The 16,171-nt window shown below is 46.5% G+C and overlaps 1 protein-coding gene across 5 annotated transcripts in view; it reads right to left on the reverse strand.

Moving 5' to 3' along the window:
* ZNF462 (zinc finger protein 462) overlaps positions 1–16,171 on the reverse strand; it is an 88,642-nt gene that overhangs the window by 40,379 nt on the left and 32,092 nt on the right. For 4 of the 5 annotated variants that reach the window (XM_057376808.1, XM_057376805.1, XM_057376807.1 and 1 more), the window contains exons 2-4: positions 8,114–8,364; positions 1,951–7,487; positions 915–1,079 (exon numbers count right to left, since the gene is read on the reverse strand). In XM_057376808.1, the coding sequence (XP_057232791.1) occupies positions 915–1,079; positions 1,951–7,487; positions 8,114–8,333 (5,922 nt within the window). In that variant the 5' untranslated portion in view covers positions 8,334–8,364. The remainder of the gene's footprint in view (positions 1–914; positions 1,080–1,950; positions 7,488–8,113; positions 8,365–16,171) is intronic. The other variant, XM_057376809.1, reaches the window with a different exon arrangement.

The raw sequence follows: 16,171 nt of genomic DNA on the forward strand, positions 1-16,171 counted from the left end.
TGACCCTCCTCCATAAGCATCACTTGAGAAGCCAGGAGAAGAGGGAAAGGGCTCTTAGGAGGGAAGCATCTGAATCTGTCAGGAGTACCAGATAAGTAGGTAAAGAAAGGTCAGTGGCAGGGCAATGAAAGCTCTCTCAGGTGGCATGAGTTAGGCTGTGGAGGACACGGCTCCCCCACAAAAACCAGGTTATGTTATGAAGAAAAACCCTGTCAGTCAGGCAGCAGGAGCCTCTGACAAGAGCTACTTCCCACAGCCTTGGTGCACTCTCACTTCCCCTGTCAATATCCTGGAAATCAGACTTTGGGACATCATCTGCCCTCGGAGATGTCACAGGAGGCACCCCTTCCCACAGGGAGAAAGGAACAACATGTTTGCACCTCATCACCTGGGGGGGATCACTGCCTCAGCCGGCCACTGAATGTTTTGTTTGGAGCCAGTGAGCAAATTTTGTGCGGAAAGGTGTACTACAAGCTTTCCACACTTACAGGTGCAGACTTCCTCTTCTTAAAAAGAAAAAAAATATATACAGAAAAAAAGAAAACAAACAGCTCTTTTTTAGCTTAACTAAGCAGAAATGTAGCCCAAAAAGAAGCTGAGAGAAAGTTTCCCACTTTTAAACCAAGTCTTTCGGTCATCAACGACATCAACTCCTTTGTGGCTGAGAAGAAATGAGAATTAAAAGAGTCTTCGTGCCCCTGGATCAAGAGTGAAAACAAGTTAAAAACATCTTGAAATGAACCAAATGCACTTCAGAAACTCAGTGTTAGATTAAAACACCAAACTGAACCGGAATGCCCAGTTCAAAACCCATTTAACTTCACAAGGGCCCTCCATAGGTTATCGACGAGGCCTTTATTTTAAACAATGCAAGTAGTTTCAGCCACTTTCAGTCACCTTTAAAGAATTCTTACCTTTACTGTGGCGGACACAGAAGAGACATTCCCGTACTGGACGTGCTTGCGGAGGTGATTACAGATGGCTCGAAGTGTTGGGTGGACCTCCACACAAAATTTGCATTTGTAGCCAACCACCTTCCTCTCCTTGAGTTTTGAAACATCTTCCAAGTGTCCAAAAGCCTGTTTGAGCACACATAAAGCATAAATCACTGAAGTGGSTTTTGCCTCCTCATTTTTAGGAACACAGACCAGACTCTGGACCTGAGGTTATACTTGAAGTCCAGTTCTGCAGAACTGCAAGGTCAGCTTCTGTTGGCACCACTGATTCCTACAAGACGTCTATGCAGAAAAAACCTTCAAGGTTTATGGTTAACAGTGGCCCCCTAGAAGACCATTTCAGTTTGGCCTGAAGCTGTGCCGCCTCTTCCCTGACCCCATGACTTCCCCAACATATGTGCAAAGCTTTTCCTGCGCAAGTGCATTTTTCAAACTGAAGCAGAAGGAAGGGGTTAAGCGGGCAGGAAATGGAGCAACAATTTAATTTTCTCCTTATGAGGCACTGGCCCAAAGCTTCAGTCAGCAGACAGGATTCATGCCACGCTGACACTGAGTGCTCAATGAGACAAAAAGCTGAGAGAGAGAAGGTTGGGAAGTAAACTGATGCATTATTAGGAGGGACATGGAAGAAAGGAATGGGACATTTTGTAAATAATCTGCGACAAAGTACATGGCAGCCTTGCCACAGAAGAACAAGTGACTGTCAGACACAGATGGCCCTCCAGAAGCGTGGGAGGGAGGAAAGAAGATAAAAGAAAACACTGAACGAAGCGGTAGGAAGTAACAAGGTTTCCTACAGAACCTAGGGAGATGGGGTGGATGGATGAGGAAATTAAAGCAGAATGTGTAATTGACTTATGGAGCTCACTGGCACTCTGAGTCATTCATTAGCCTGTGGTCATTTGGCTATCAAAGAGAACATGCAAGTGGGCATTGGTGGGCTCCCCGGCAGGGAGCAGGGGCAGAGAAAGAGACTAGACACACAGATCCTTACCCTCTCTTGTTTGAAATCTGCAAAAGCACCATCTGCATATTTCTGCTTGCTCAAAAGCTGCTTCCTCCTCTCCTGACGTTTGGCACGCTTCTGGAATTCCTCATTGTGACCATTCAAGTGTGCAGTCAGCTCTGCCGTGCTGTGCAGCTTTGTATCACAGTGCTTGCACTGGTACACGGGGCTCTGAGAGCGGGTGCCACTTCCAAGTATGGAAAAGTCCCTCTTCAAATCCTTGCTGTGGTGGTCAGTGTAATGCATGCACAGCAGCTCTGCCGTGCTGAAGGACAGCTTGAAGCATTTGATGCACCTGAAAGGAAGCCACTCRATTTCCTGAGCCTCAGTCTCCACCTCAGGCTTTTCAAAGTCGTTTCTCTCCTCGGCTGCAGCTGGTTTCTCGTGCTCGTCAGCATACACGGCAGTGAAATATCCCCCCAGCTTGCTGGCGTGCTGCTTCTTGGGGAAAACACCGGGATGACGTTTCATGTAGTGGGACACGATGCCCTTCTTGCTGAAGGACTGGAAGGAACAGAGCGAGCACTTCTTCTTCTCTACAGCCCTCCTCAGCTCCTCACTCAACTGAGGAGTGTCATCCTTGGGAGGAGATGGAATGATCACTTTATTGGGTTTGTCGCTTACTGTCCTGGAGGCTGCCAGGCAGTGAGTGTAGTAAGCATCAATGTCATGTCTTTTCTGGTAGTGTGCCGCGAGCCCTTTGCGGATGGGGTTGGTGTAGGAGCACAGGGCACACTTGAAGAGGTTGTTCTTGCCCTCCGGCTGCGCCCGGACATTGTTGTGTTTGATGCGGTAGTGTCTTGCTATCCCCTTCCGAGTGGAGCAGAAGTATTTGCAGAGCTGACACCGGAAAACTGTGTGAGACACTAAGTGAGAACTGGAGAAATGAGGCGCTGGCATGGAGACTTCTCCAACATCCTCAGCAGCAATTTCTGGCGAGGCCTTGATTTCAGCCACCATGTCTGGCTCCACGGAGGCAGACACCTTTGGGGGCGACTGGGCRAAAACATCAAATTCGGGTTGATTGTGGTACTTCTCGTAGTGGATTTTCAGCTTCTCAAGTGTTCCGTGGGTGTAAGGGCACAGTTTGCACCGGTAAGCACCATAGCCTTGCTTGAAAATCCTGCTGGTCTCTTCCACGTCATTCTGAGCAATATCAGTCGACTGCTCCACGTCATGCACAAAGTCTTCAGCAGTGACTTTCACCGAGGGGTGCCGCTTCTGGTAGTGTGTGAGGACGCCGTGAATGCGTGTGTTAATGTATGGGCAGTGCCTGCACTTGTACACAGCCCCTGGGTTAATGTCTATRTCCTGAGCAAAGTCTGCTGCTTTCACTTTCATGCCAGGATGCTTCTTTCCATAATGGGTCAGGAGGCCATGCAGGTTGTTGTACTCAGACTGGCACACTGTACACTGATAAGGAGTGGAGGAGATGGCGGGATTTGCAGAAGCCAGCTGGACAGTTTTTTCATGGGAAAGGCTGGGATCCTCTGCGCACTCTGCATCCTGATCCATCTGCGATGTCACTATCTGATCTTCAGAATCCATCCTGACCCCACCCTCATCAGGCTGAGGGATGGTTTTCTCAGTAGAATCTTTCTCCTTGATGATGTCTAACAGCACAGACTCATCTCCATTCATGGCCCAAGGGTGAAATGCTTGGTAGTGATTAGTAATATCCCAAATAGAAGATGCTTCAAAAATGCAGTCTCTGCATTTGTAGGTCTTCATCTCTGTCGGCATCACGAGGGCAGGAGGGGAAGGATCGGGACCTGCCCAGAGTTTGGTTGCCATGTAGGTATAATCAACGTAATGCTCGGGATGCCTCCTTTGGTAATGCACAAGCAGGCCACTCGGCTCTGTGTGTGAATAAATGCACCATTCACAGTGATAACCAGCTTCTATCAAGCCATCCAGAAAMGCCCACCTCAGTATGGAAGTAACCGTGGCTTTCAGGTTTGGGTGGTCTTTCTTAATATGCTTCCTCAATGCATAGAAGTAAGGGGTGGTGTAGCTGCACTGCCTGCACTTGAGGGCTCTCAGCTTGGACTTGTCGCGCTCGCTGCCGGAGCTGTGGGCAGCCAGGCTGCCGGCTGACTTCTTCTGGCTGCGGTCACAAAGGCTCCTGATGGTGGCCGTGTGCTGCCTGATCACATCCGCGTTGGCCTTGAAGTCGCGGTGCTTCTTCTGGTAGTGGATGAGCACGCCCTTCACAGTCCGGTTTCCGTAATCACAGTGCTGGCAGAAGAACATCTCATTCTCGGGAGGGTTCGCGGAGCTCTCGGCCCCGGCGCGGCCCAGCTGCTGCATGGACACGGGTGGCCTCTGGATGCCGGGAGGCAGCTCCCCTGCCCGCATCATGGCCGCGGTTGGGGGGGCCTGCCTGATGTACTTGGCCGTGACCTTGATCTCCGGGTGCCTCTTCTGGTAGTGGACGAGCACGCCCACRACCGAGCGGTTGCTGTAGGAACAGTGCTTGCAGTAGTAGAGCTCAGTAGAGAGGTCTGGGGGCGGTGGTGGGGGAGGTGGAGGTTGAGAAGCCAGGTTGGACAGTTTTGGGGAGATGGGAGCCCCCAGCTCAAAGGACATTTGAGCGAGGGCAGAGCCCCTGTCRACAGAGACTACGCGCATGGTCTTCTGAATTCTGAAATACGAGGCTTTTTCTTCGGGGTGCTTCTTCTGGTAGTGCACCAAAACTGAATGCATGTTAGGGCTTGCAAATGAACACACATCGCAGTCATAAACAACCACAGTGTTGACTGAAGGTTCCTTCTGATTYTCACATTCGGGACTGAAACTCTTGGTGGCACTTTTGTTAAAACCAGCTGGCACACCAGTCCCGCGAGCCACGGGGGTGGAGGTTGCCATAGTTTTTGGAGCAGAATTCAAGATCTCTCTCAGTGTCTGAGACTCTGTATTTAGCCCTTCTTGCTGTTCAACAACGTAGCTTGAAAATATCATTGCATTGTTAATTTTCACTGTGGGATGCATTCTTTGGTAATGTGGCATCAGGCTTCTAACGTTTGGGCTTGTGTAAGAGCAGAAGCGGCAGCGGTAGATCAGATCAGAGTGATCAAAGTTCAGTACATTCATAGCTTCGGGATGATGCTCTCCATAATGCTGCTGCAGATCTTCGAAGTTTGTGTAGTCAATGTAGCACTCGAGACAGCGGTACACCGCGCTGTGATCGTTGGGATCCAGGATATACCTAAAGCTGAATTTAATGTAGGGATGCATTCGCTGGTAGTGGGTGCTGACACTTCTGGCAGATTTGTTGCTGAAATCACAGTGTTTGCAGTAGTAAAGCCTGCCGGAGTCATTGAACTCCGCATTCTCGTTGTTCTGGTCAGTACCATATATGTTGGACTGGCTGCCCAGAACAGAGGCATTCGGGCTCTGATGGTCCTTCATGCTGACAGCAGAATAGTAGTCCTCCTCATCCTCAGACAAAGTGAGCTCGATCTCCGCCCCGTTGGTGGAATTGTAGTCCTGCTGCATGCTCCTGAAGCCTGCCTCCTTCTGGGAATCATTAGCSTCTCTGCCCCACATCTGCTGGGGCGCGTACGAACTGGAAACCTCTATCATCGGTTCTGTTTGCTCCTCYTCTCTGTCCAGCTCCACCTCTATCTCCACCTCATTGTCCTCCTCCTCTTCCTCATCATCCTCTACGTTAATCACAGCATCCTCCTGCTGTTTGTTTTGGCTGATCTTGCTCTGCAGGTTGCTYGCTATTTCATCAATCCTAGTTCTCTTTTTCACGGGAGAGAGATCCAAAGGGAAGTCATTTGAGACCTTCCTAGGGGCTTTTGCAACGAAGTTATTTTTAGATGAGAGCCCAAGGATGGAGGTCTGGCTCTTCTTCACCGTGCTGGCAGAGGGGTGAGCATCTGCTTCGCTCTCCTGTGGTGAGTTTGATGGCGGCCCATCGTATTTTGGCAARTTGTCACAGAACGAATGCTTGTGCTGCTGATGGACTCTGAGGCCCTTCAAAGTGGTAGTGGAATAATTGCACAACGTGCACTTGTACGGGTGCTGTGAATGGGGCTGGGGAGATTGCTGCTGTGGCGGCGGCTGCTGCTGCTGCTGCTGCTGTGGCTGCTGCTGTGGCTGCTGCTGCGGCTGCACGGGTTCCATCATGCCAGCCGACTTCCTGCCATTGATATTCCCGCTCTCGTAAGACACCGTGCTGTCGTTCAGGGACGAGGCAATGCTCTCAGCCTGGGAGTTCATGGTGTCCCAGTCGGACGTTGCTCCTGTGTGACACTGCTTGTGGGCACCGAGCTTCAGCGAGCTCTTGCAGGTGAAGGGGCACTCATCACACTTGTACACGGCCGTCTTTCCCGACAGGTGGATGTTCTCGATGTGACGGGAAATGCTCCGGCGGTGCATCGTCAGGAAAGGGCAGAAAGGACACTGGAACCTGTTCATGTATCTTCTGAAGGGAATTCCCTTTGTTTCCAAGAGTTTGTTGCCATCAGATCCCATCAGCTGCTCTGCAGACATTCCTGAGGTCTGGTGATCCATGGAGTTTAAGCCATTCTCGCTGTCCATTTCATTTAGCTCTTCATCTGAGCTGGAGTCATTTAGCATACTGCTTGTTTCCAGGTCAGCAGAAGAATTCGTCATATCAGCAATTCCATAGCGGGATCTGTCAGACAAATTAACCATGCCCGAGTTGTGAGGTGACTTAGGCTTCATTTGAGGGTAAGACACAGAAGAAAACTTTGACGATGTAGAAGAGTTGGGCCTGATAAGTGAATTGCCCATAGATCCCCTGAAGTTTGAGACRTTAGCACTCGACATCTCACGCCCTGTTGTGTTCATGGACATGTAATTCGAGTTTGGAGAGGCACTCTGGGCACTCTTACTCTGCACCTCAGGTGCGCTGGTTCCATCCTGCTGCTGCCTCAGGCTCGACAGTATTTTCACCATGCTGCGGTGCTTCTTCATCATGTGGTCACACCAGCGCTCCCTCCGAGGTGTCTGGTAGCTGCACCACTCACAGCAAAAGTTGCCCCTAGACTTTGTCAGGGGCTTGACCATCGACTCCAAAATGCTCCGCTCCACCACCTCTGCCGGCAGCTCCTTGCAGGGTTCCTGCACTGGCACAGAAGCAGACGTTGATTCAGACACAGCAGCAGCAGCAGMAGAAGAAGAAGGAGCTGAACTCTCTTTCAGGTTGTTTTTGTGATACATTTTCTGGTGCTTAATAATCCTTGCACGCCTGGGTGACTTGTAGGTGCAGAACTGGCAACTGAAAACTTTACCAAACCCTTCATGCATCATGATGTTGTAATTTAGGGAACTAGAAGCTGGTGGCCCCACTGAGCTCCCCCCAGCCTGTGCTCCATGAACCTTCCGTGTGTGCTCTATGAGGAGGTTTTTGGAACGGAAGTAACGCACACAGAACTTGCACTGGAAAAACTTGCTGGTTGGTTTAGGATTTGGAGCCATATGCTGGCCATAGAAAGTCTGGCTCTGGCTATAGTAACTTCCAGTCCCCATCTGACTTGCTGCATTTTGCCCTAAAATGAGAATTAAGGTGTATATGTAAATAAAAAAATGAAATAAAAGAGGCTTTTCCTCCACCCACCATGTATGTTTGAGAATGTAATCACATCTTGAATTGACAACAACCACTCCAGGATTCCCTCACTTACTTATAATAATATCTACAGATCTGGCAGTGGTCAGAAAATGGTGAGGAAAGTGACCCCTAGGCATAAGTTCTACATATAAATGACAGTTGTGTGCAGTTTTGGATAGACAGTTTCCAAAATGACCTTTCTGGGGCAAAAAATAAAACTAGTACACTAACAAAAGCTGAAAATTTTGAGGTGGTTCATGGTAGTGAAGAACAACCATGAAAAGCTGAAAATGAAAAATCAATATGTAGCACCCCATGAGAAGAAGCTGGGAAATAAAACCATCTTTCATGGTTGCATTTGCAGGGGGAAAAAAAAAAAGCCATGGTCAGAACCAGTATGGCTGATGTTACATATCTGCTTTGCTGACATAGCCATAAAGRTAATGCAAATTTTTAAAGCACATCAAAGGTGGAAACTAAAATAAAGTGAAATAAGACAGGTGTAAAATAGGGAGTAAGAGCTGAGATCTTAAGGTTGAGATCAGTCTTGCAGTTGAGATTTACCTGCTATGTCATCTGCAATTGCGAATTCATCCTTTACAGAAGAAAATTCAACCTCGGTCTGGTTGCCAGCATTAATGGAACCAGACCTCGGCTGAGTAGGGCTCTCCTCAGAGACATCAGTTGGCTGCAGAAAAGCAGTGTGGACATCCTGAATGTGAGCTTTTAGGTCTTCATAAGATGGAGCTCGAAAATCGCAGCCATCACACTGCAGGACCTCCATGGCTCAGGATGATCTTTTACATTAGAAAAATCTGCAAGAAAAATCAGGGGGAGGGAAGGAGAGAAGAAGAAAGATGTGAGTTTACAACAGTGCTACTGGAATAAATCCTGGAAACACCAAGGTGACACCAAAGTAACACCACACTTTTGATGACTCAGTCGTTTGCAGAGATTCCACAAACACAGCGGCGTGAAACTCAACCTTTCCTTGCCCTGTGAAGAAACATCTACTCAGATCCACAAGAAGTCCTATCCAGGTAGCTCAGAAGCTGCTGACTCAACTCTACRGACAGTCAACTCTCTGACAAGTGACTACTGATTCAGTGGACTTCGTCCCCTTGGCTTTTCCATTACACAGGGCTGTAATTCAGAATTTGGTCTTGCTCAAAGACCACAACTCATGTGCACAGAAATGCCCCATTACTCCCAGTTACGCACTGAAATTTACAATCACAAACCAGCATCTTCCAGCTTTAGGAGACCCACTCTAACCATCCTGGAAGTTGCAAATTCCTGCCTCATTCACTATTACCACACATCAAAGGCTTTCACAGGGAGAAATCTGATTTTCTTCACAGTGTCCTACCAGTTCTAATTTTGGTGGAAAACCTAGACCTAGCAGCAAGGTTAGATGCAGCTACACAAATCCAAGGCAAAATACTTCGCCCTACTTCATCCAAGCTTTTAAGGGCACCTCCACTCTTTGTTAAAATGTTTACAGTTTCATTTTAGCCTATTCTGGGGACAAGACCTTTGTGCCTTTGCAGTCCGGGGGAYGGAGACAGCGGGAGGAAGAAAAGGACAGTGAACAGGAATAACCGTGCCGAAAAAGCACAATGGAAGCGTGAGTTACAAAGACTCAAGAGTCATTATRACTTCCTTGATTTATTCGAAAGCCCTGCATACCTTCAAGTACAAAGCAAAATAAGACACAGCGGAGCACAGCGGTTCAGCTCGCGACAATTAATCCTGCGACAGAGGGTTGCACTGTCATGAGGAACAGGAGACACAAAGCACAAGCTGAACAAAAGACTCAGACCCTCCTACCCTGTGCACTGCTTAAGCACAAGAGCCACCTTCCTATGAAAACACAGCAATTGCCTCTTWAAGCTTCCAAGCATGTGCTGGAAAAGGATGACAAACCCAGCATTTCAGAGGTCCAAGACACAACAGCAGCCCAAAGCGATTTAAATTCCATGTGTTTGTGGAGAATGAASGAAGCAACCTACACGGCGAGGAGAAAGCTCCAAAACATTGAGGCATGGAAACAAGAGAGGGGTGCTGCACCAGGATTTTAGATGAAAGAATGCTTCTTCTGATAGCCTGCTAAAATAAACTTCTAGCAAGTCAAATTCCGGACAGTCTGAGCAGGGGCTCTCCACATATTTACCTACATTACTCCGCAGGCTGCACTGTGTCCTTTCCCCCCACTCTCTCTCTCACCACCAATAAAGAAAATGAACGCTGCACCAGCTTCTTTTCAGCTAACAAAGTTACAATAATCGAGATACTCAAGCTTTTATGTGCAAGCACCAGACCAAATTGTGTGGAAGAGGTTGCTATCTGCTCTGGATCAAATTACAGCAGTGAGTGAAGCCCCACCCCACGTCTCCTTTAGCACAGTCCATTAGACCTGAAAACAAATTTTTCCATGGAGCAGACGACTCCTGCATTTAGAGCACTTCACAGAAAAGCAGATCATCCAGTTTTCACTACCCATCCCCCAAGCTTAGTCCTTTCATCTCAGCCAAACAAGCCACAGCTCTGCTGAATGTGTTTATCACACTTTCAAGAGATATGAGCCCCTGCGTCACTGAAGCTTTAAGACTCACTAAGCTGCCCTAGTCCTCTGAGCTTTGGGAGCAGCCATTTTAGCTCAGGCAACTCCTGCACTCAGAGCCTCAGAGCTTCTTGCATGTGCACAACATGGCCTCACTTATCTCAGCTTCAGCTCAAGCACAACAGCCTTTTTTTCCCCCCACTTTCCTTTAATTTTCTCCCCCCCTCTTTTTTTACTCCTCCTCCTTAGGTGATGCTTAAATAAAAAAATCACCATCTCCCTTTCTCTCCTGCATCCTCCAAAAAGCCCGTGTCGCTGCTCTCCCCCCTGCAGCTCCTCAAAGCTGCACCTTCTCTCCTCCAGCAGAGCCATGGCTTTCCCCAAGCCACCTCCTCAGGGTTGGGTTCCCCTGTCCCATGGGTGGCAAAACGTGGCGGCCCACACCACGAACGCTGCCTTCACAGCGTCGGGACACTGGTCCAAGCTGTCCTACAGGCAGAGGCGACACACAGCTGAGGCTGGCAGGAGCAGGAGSAGGAGGAGGAGGAGGAGGCGCGGGGGATGAGGGGGGACAGCAGGCGCGGAGCCTCCAGCCGGGCCTGTCCCCGGGGAGCTCTCCTGCTTGGCGCAGAAGACACACCACCCCGCTCCCCTGCCAGATTCCAAAGTCTAATGACCTTTGTTAATCACCAGCCAGCCTGTCTGCATCAGCAAGCCCTGCCAGCAGACACACCCTTCGCACAAAGGCTGTAGCCATGCCTTTTAAGAGAGGTTCTCTGAAAGCTCCATTGTGTGGAGGAGATGAAAAACAACGCGCGCACAAAAATCTCACTCTTCCCCCTCCCCGGCCCCGGCCCTCCCCCTTCCTTAGCCCCCCGAAAACTTCAGACCGTTCAGAAACATCACCGCAAAACGCTCTCAGCTTATTTTGGAAGCTTCAGGCTCGCTTACAAAATAGACAACCAGAAGGGAGACCAATGCTGAGGATCTGAAGAAAAAGACAATCCTGGCAGCTCCAAGAGGTGAAAACCACCACCATCTTCATTTCCAGCACACGCTGCTGCTTCTTGGAGAATGCATCCTTAAGGATGCTGTTTACACCAGCTCAAACCAACCTTTGTRTGGAGAGATACCATCAATTGCTGCTGATTGCAAAACTCATGGAGACTCTTCAATGGGTTCCAGCTCGAATCTCAACAGGGTCTGCATTGCAAAGGCAGCGCTAAGGTCGAGATTAATCTTACTGCTTCCCGAAGTTAATTCCAAACACGGGTTTGCCTAAACATCTATGTAAATAGAAGATTTTTATCATCTGTTGCTGAACTTCTTGAGGGACCTAGATCAGGTACACCTGGGTGGACCTCAGTGTGATTTTTTCACCATGCATGGCACCAAGAGCAAGATGAAGCGTTCTATAAAGAATTCTGCTCTACCGTTTCAACATTCTTCTTTAAAATCCCATCATTGCACAACGGCCAAAACCACCAGCTGCCGGTTTGAGCTCATATATCAAAAGAAACTGTAAGACAATGTATATCTTTCTTCTTTTTTGCCTTCATGGGGCATGACACTGAGATAAACACACCAACCRATCAGCAAAAAAGCATTTTTTGGATGCAGATATTAATACACTGGCATCCTAAGCCAAGGACACAAAGCAAGGTTTACGCATTTCCATCACGGTCAGCTGATGCAACACATTCCATAACCCTTTACATTTCTAGCAAGAAAATTCAGAGGGGAATGGAGGTGGAGTGAGGCAGGAGTTCCTTAAGCTACTAACTCAGCAGCAGAAGTGTGGGAAGAAAAACGCAAAACAACCCAACAAAACCACCATTAAATGAATCCATAAATCCCACAAGCCCTCGAACATATTCATAAGCAATCTCTTGAGAGCACATTGCCTATAARTAATATGTGACTACTAAAATACCCTTACTAATGCAATGCTAACCTCACCAAACATTATTAAAATGCCATTGTCTGGCTAATTTGCATTTACAACCTTTTCTTAAATACATGGCCTTAACGCTTAAATATGGAGGTGTTCTCATTTTTATTATGAGCAAGAAGCTATCAACACATTGGGCAACAGAGATTCTCAGAGACACTCTTTTAAAGACACAAGGTAGTCTCAAATTGTCCACAACATCCTTCTTTACAATCATAAATGTCTGAGAACATCTGAGACAGTTGCATTAGATTTCGAGGTTTTTAAAAATCCAAAACAAAAGATAATTGTGCTTGTTGAACAACAGTAATTACAGAATTTGGCAGCAGCCAAAGTAGTACAAATCATTATGTTTAAGTTTGGTTTTAAAGCTTCAAAATGCAAAATTAATTGTGAAGCCCAAGGCACTGACCTCAAAATTGAGCTTCTGTGGTTTGACTACCCATCCGTTATATTTTGTGATGGAGTTAGCTGAGCTTCTACAAGTTAAGAATTTGCACATGCACAACCACAACTAAAAAGGTCAGTCAGACCACACAAACTCTGTGAGCTTCCAGCTCAGCATTAGTAACATTGCTTGTGAAACAAAGGCATCTTCAGCTCTGCCAGCCTTGCTCTGGTGAGATGATCCTAGATGTCTTCACCCCTACATCACACAATGCAGACTGCACACACAGCTTTTGTTTAGCTCAGTGAAAAGGTGGAGACAATTTCCTTCCCCCAAGCATGGAACAGGCTGCCCAGGGAAGCGGCTGAGTCACTCTCCCCAGGGGTATTTAAAAGATGGGTGGATGTGGCCCTTGGGGACATGGTTTAGTGGGTGACCACGGGCAGTGCTGGGTGAAGGCTGGACTCAATGGTCCTCGAGGTTTTCCCAGCCTTCCCCACCCTTCTAGAAATTAACTGTGAAACACCATGGAAACTAATTACAGATAAGACAAGTTCTCAAAATTCCCATGAGTAACACCTCAGGCATTTTTCCCTGCTAGAGAAGCCTGAGTTTCATAGCAGCGCCTACAGCTGTGCTGAGGACCTTCCAGCCCTGCTGCCTGGGCTCCTGGCCAGGTTCAGCCCATGTACAGTGGAGCTGCTCTGATGTCTTTGAATTTGGGGTTTTAGCCTTTTTTTTTTCTTTTTTGTTTTTTTTTTTCCCTGATTCTTTTTTTCTTAAACACATTTTATAATGTAAGTTTGCAAAAGGGAAAACGAGGACTAAACAAATAAAATCATAGGAGTAGTGCAAAAAACTTACACATTTGAGAAACTGGAAACCTGAAGGCTATTCCTCAGCTGGAGGAAGCCAGCCTCATCTTTCATTTATGAAAGGAAACCCCATAATTAATTAAGAATTCAGAGAATAAATTCAACTCTCAACTACAGTCAGGCAAACCTACTCAATTCATAAGTCTTTTTCAATGACCGAATTCCAGTCAAGCTATTGGAATTCTTGATTCTCTGAGGACTATCTTTAGAGTTACTTCTCTGAGCTTCAGTAAACTAAATTGAAATACCATGTCTTTTTTCACTTTTTTTTTTCTCTTTTCAATTTGATAGAACTGGATTTTGATGGAGTTCCCATGGGTTGGGTTGCAACTCTGTATACACTTTGTGGTTCATATTTTCTTGTAAAGGAATTARTGATAACATTTTATCATCAGTTACAGCTTTAATTATCAAGATCTCCGTACAACCAGTTTTGCGTTGCTTGTTCCRTTTTGAAACTCAGCTCTTTTGGCCATAAGAGATACGTTAGCTGATACCTGTGACTCCATTCTTCCAATAAATATTTTCCTTGACTTACATGGGAATAGGTGTTATAATGTAAGGTATTTTCAGGAAGAACTTTGCTATTAGACATTCATTACAAATCAAGAGTAAAAATAATCTGAACTGAGAAGACACAAACTCATTTTCTTCCTAAAACAAACTTATCCAGCCACCTGAAAGAGTCTTTGAACCTGAAATGGGCTTTGGACCTGATTCCACAAAAGGAGGTCTTCCTACACTTTTTTTGTACGTTATCTTCTTTTCAGCCTGTCATGGAAAACAGAATGACCAACTTTGTTGATGCCTAGACAGTTAACATTCGTTTGTATTCCTGAACATACACTTTAACATACCTGATACCACACTCTTAAAGCTGTGCACCTTTGCTGTAAAACTACCTCAAATCTGTATTTTAAAAAAATTATATGAACCAGGTTATTCTTAAAGCTCATGGAAGAGATGCTACTCACTGCTGCCAGAAGCATGGACTTTTTTTTCAGTTCAAGAAAAGAAAAAGGAAAACAGATTCACAGAACCTCACTCACAAATGACATTAAATGGGTCCAAATGATGGATACATCACTATCAAATAAACTGGATCCCCAAGATTCTGATTTCTCAAAAAGTGGGGTGAAAAAAGGAAACAAAAAATCCCAAACCCTGGCTATTGAATATTAATGCTAATTAGCCATCTCACTGTAAGACCCTGGCAGAATAAAGGCACACCATGGATTTTGGAAGAAGATATGAAAGGAGAATCACAGATAGTGGCACCTATCTGTCTGCTTCTGCTGGGGCTTTACTGATTTAAGCTACCTCAGAGTGCTATCATTCCTTCATTTCTCACAAATAATGTTTCTTCTCCTTTCTTTGCTGGGGTCTACATATATAGCAGTTCTTTTTAAAAACATACATTAAGAGGCCATGCAAATGCCTGAAGGATACTTTCAGATTTCAAACCTTTGAAATAAAAGCAAATGGCAAATAAAATACCACAATCTTATTAAAAGACAAACTTAAGACTGTCATACAAATTACAGTTCTGGCTTTTTTTGTCCTTTCCTTTGGGTTAGCTGTGAGGCAGTACATGATACAGAACATAGGCAACAGAGTCCTTGGATAAAGAACCTCCCTTACAAGAAAGGCTCTCAAACATTAAATGCTCTTGCTCCAAGCAAGGCTAGGATGGGTTCCTCTGATCTTCTGAATTACTTTCATGGCAAGTTATTAATCCCTGCAGAAATCAAAAGACGCTAAATGTATATATGAGAATTTGAACAACTGGATGGACAGAGTAGGACTTTCTCCTGTTATTAAGTATGACACTTAATTTGCTGCACAAAACTAGTTTTAAGAGGGAGATGAAATGGTATGGGGCAAAACTCTAGAAGAGAAAATGGGGTTTGCTGCTTGGTTCCCATAGTAAATGCTCACAGGACATGAGCCAAGCCATTCACGTCCCCAACACAACCCAACCCCTCAACGCTTTTCTGCACAGACACACGTGTTCAAGGGGGCAAGTGGGCTGGCCCCTGTGAGGAAAACAGATCCCAGAGCCAAGCAGCTTGGCTTTTGTACCCTGCTCATTAGTGCTCCCCATATGGCACAATGGAACTGAATGCACTGGGTCTGGGGTTTCTAATTTCCAGCCAAGAGTGTATTGTTAATTACCTCCAGTAATGTGGTTGCTGTGAGTCAAGAGAGGTGTCAGAGAGAGAGAAGGAGGTGTCAGTAGGTGGTGCTGAAGAAYACGGCAGCACCGTGCCTGGCTACTCCAGAAACAACCTAATTCCTTCTCATGCATTGCAAATGCCTTCCAGGAGCTTTTTACACAAAAGGATGCATTACCAGCCTCACCCTGGAAGGAGCAGGGGAGGAGCAGGCTTGGCACAACCCCAGCCAAGATCTCTTCCTTGCCAAGAAAAGTCAGAGCTTTTGTAAAGGGGGTCCTGCCAGTAGCAAATCAGATACCACAAAGTGCACCACAAACTCCACCACGTTCCCGGCTGAACCATGGACTCAAGTGGGAAAGACCAAAATCTTGTCTGAAGAGAGAAGAGATTATCTATCCCCTAATAGCCATCTGCCCTTAAAACACCCTCCAGTGCCTTCAGAAGTAATCTTGCCATTCACCCTGAACCCTATGCTCCATTCCATGGTCCCTGGCAGTGCTGTGGCTGGTGAGCTGCAAGCTTTAGAGAGGACCAAATCTCAGTTTGCAAGGAGCACGGTATTTTTACACAGAGGCTAAATACAGCTTTATAAACTGGTGACAGAGCTAAACCATGGGAACACAGAAACTGCTGGATTATTTTAGGGGCCACAGAATTTTAATCTTAAG

This window comes from Malurus melanocephalus, unplaced genomic scaffold (genome assembly GCF_030028575.1).
Source record: "Malurus melanocephalus ecotype Western Australia unplaced genomic scaffold, MMel_1.1 scaffold_291, whole genome shotgun sequence".
Lineage (NCBI taxonomy): Eukaryota > Metazoa > Chordata > Aves > Passeriformes > Maluridae > Malurus > Malurus melanocephalus.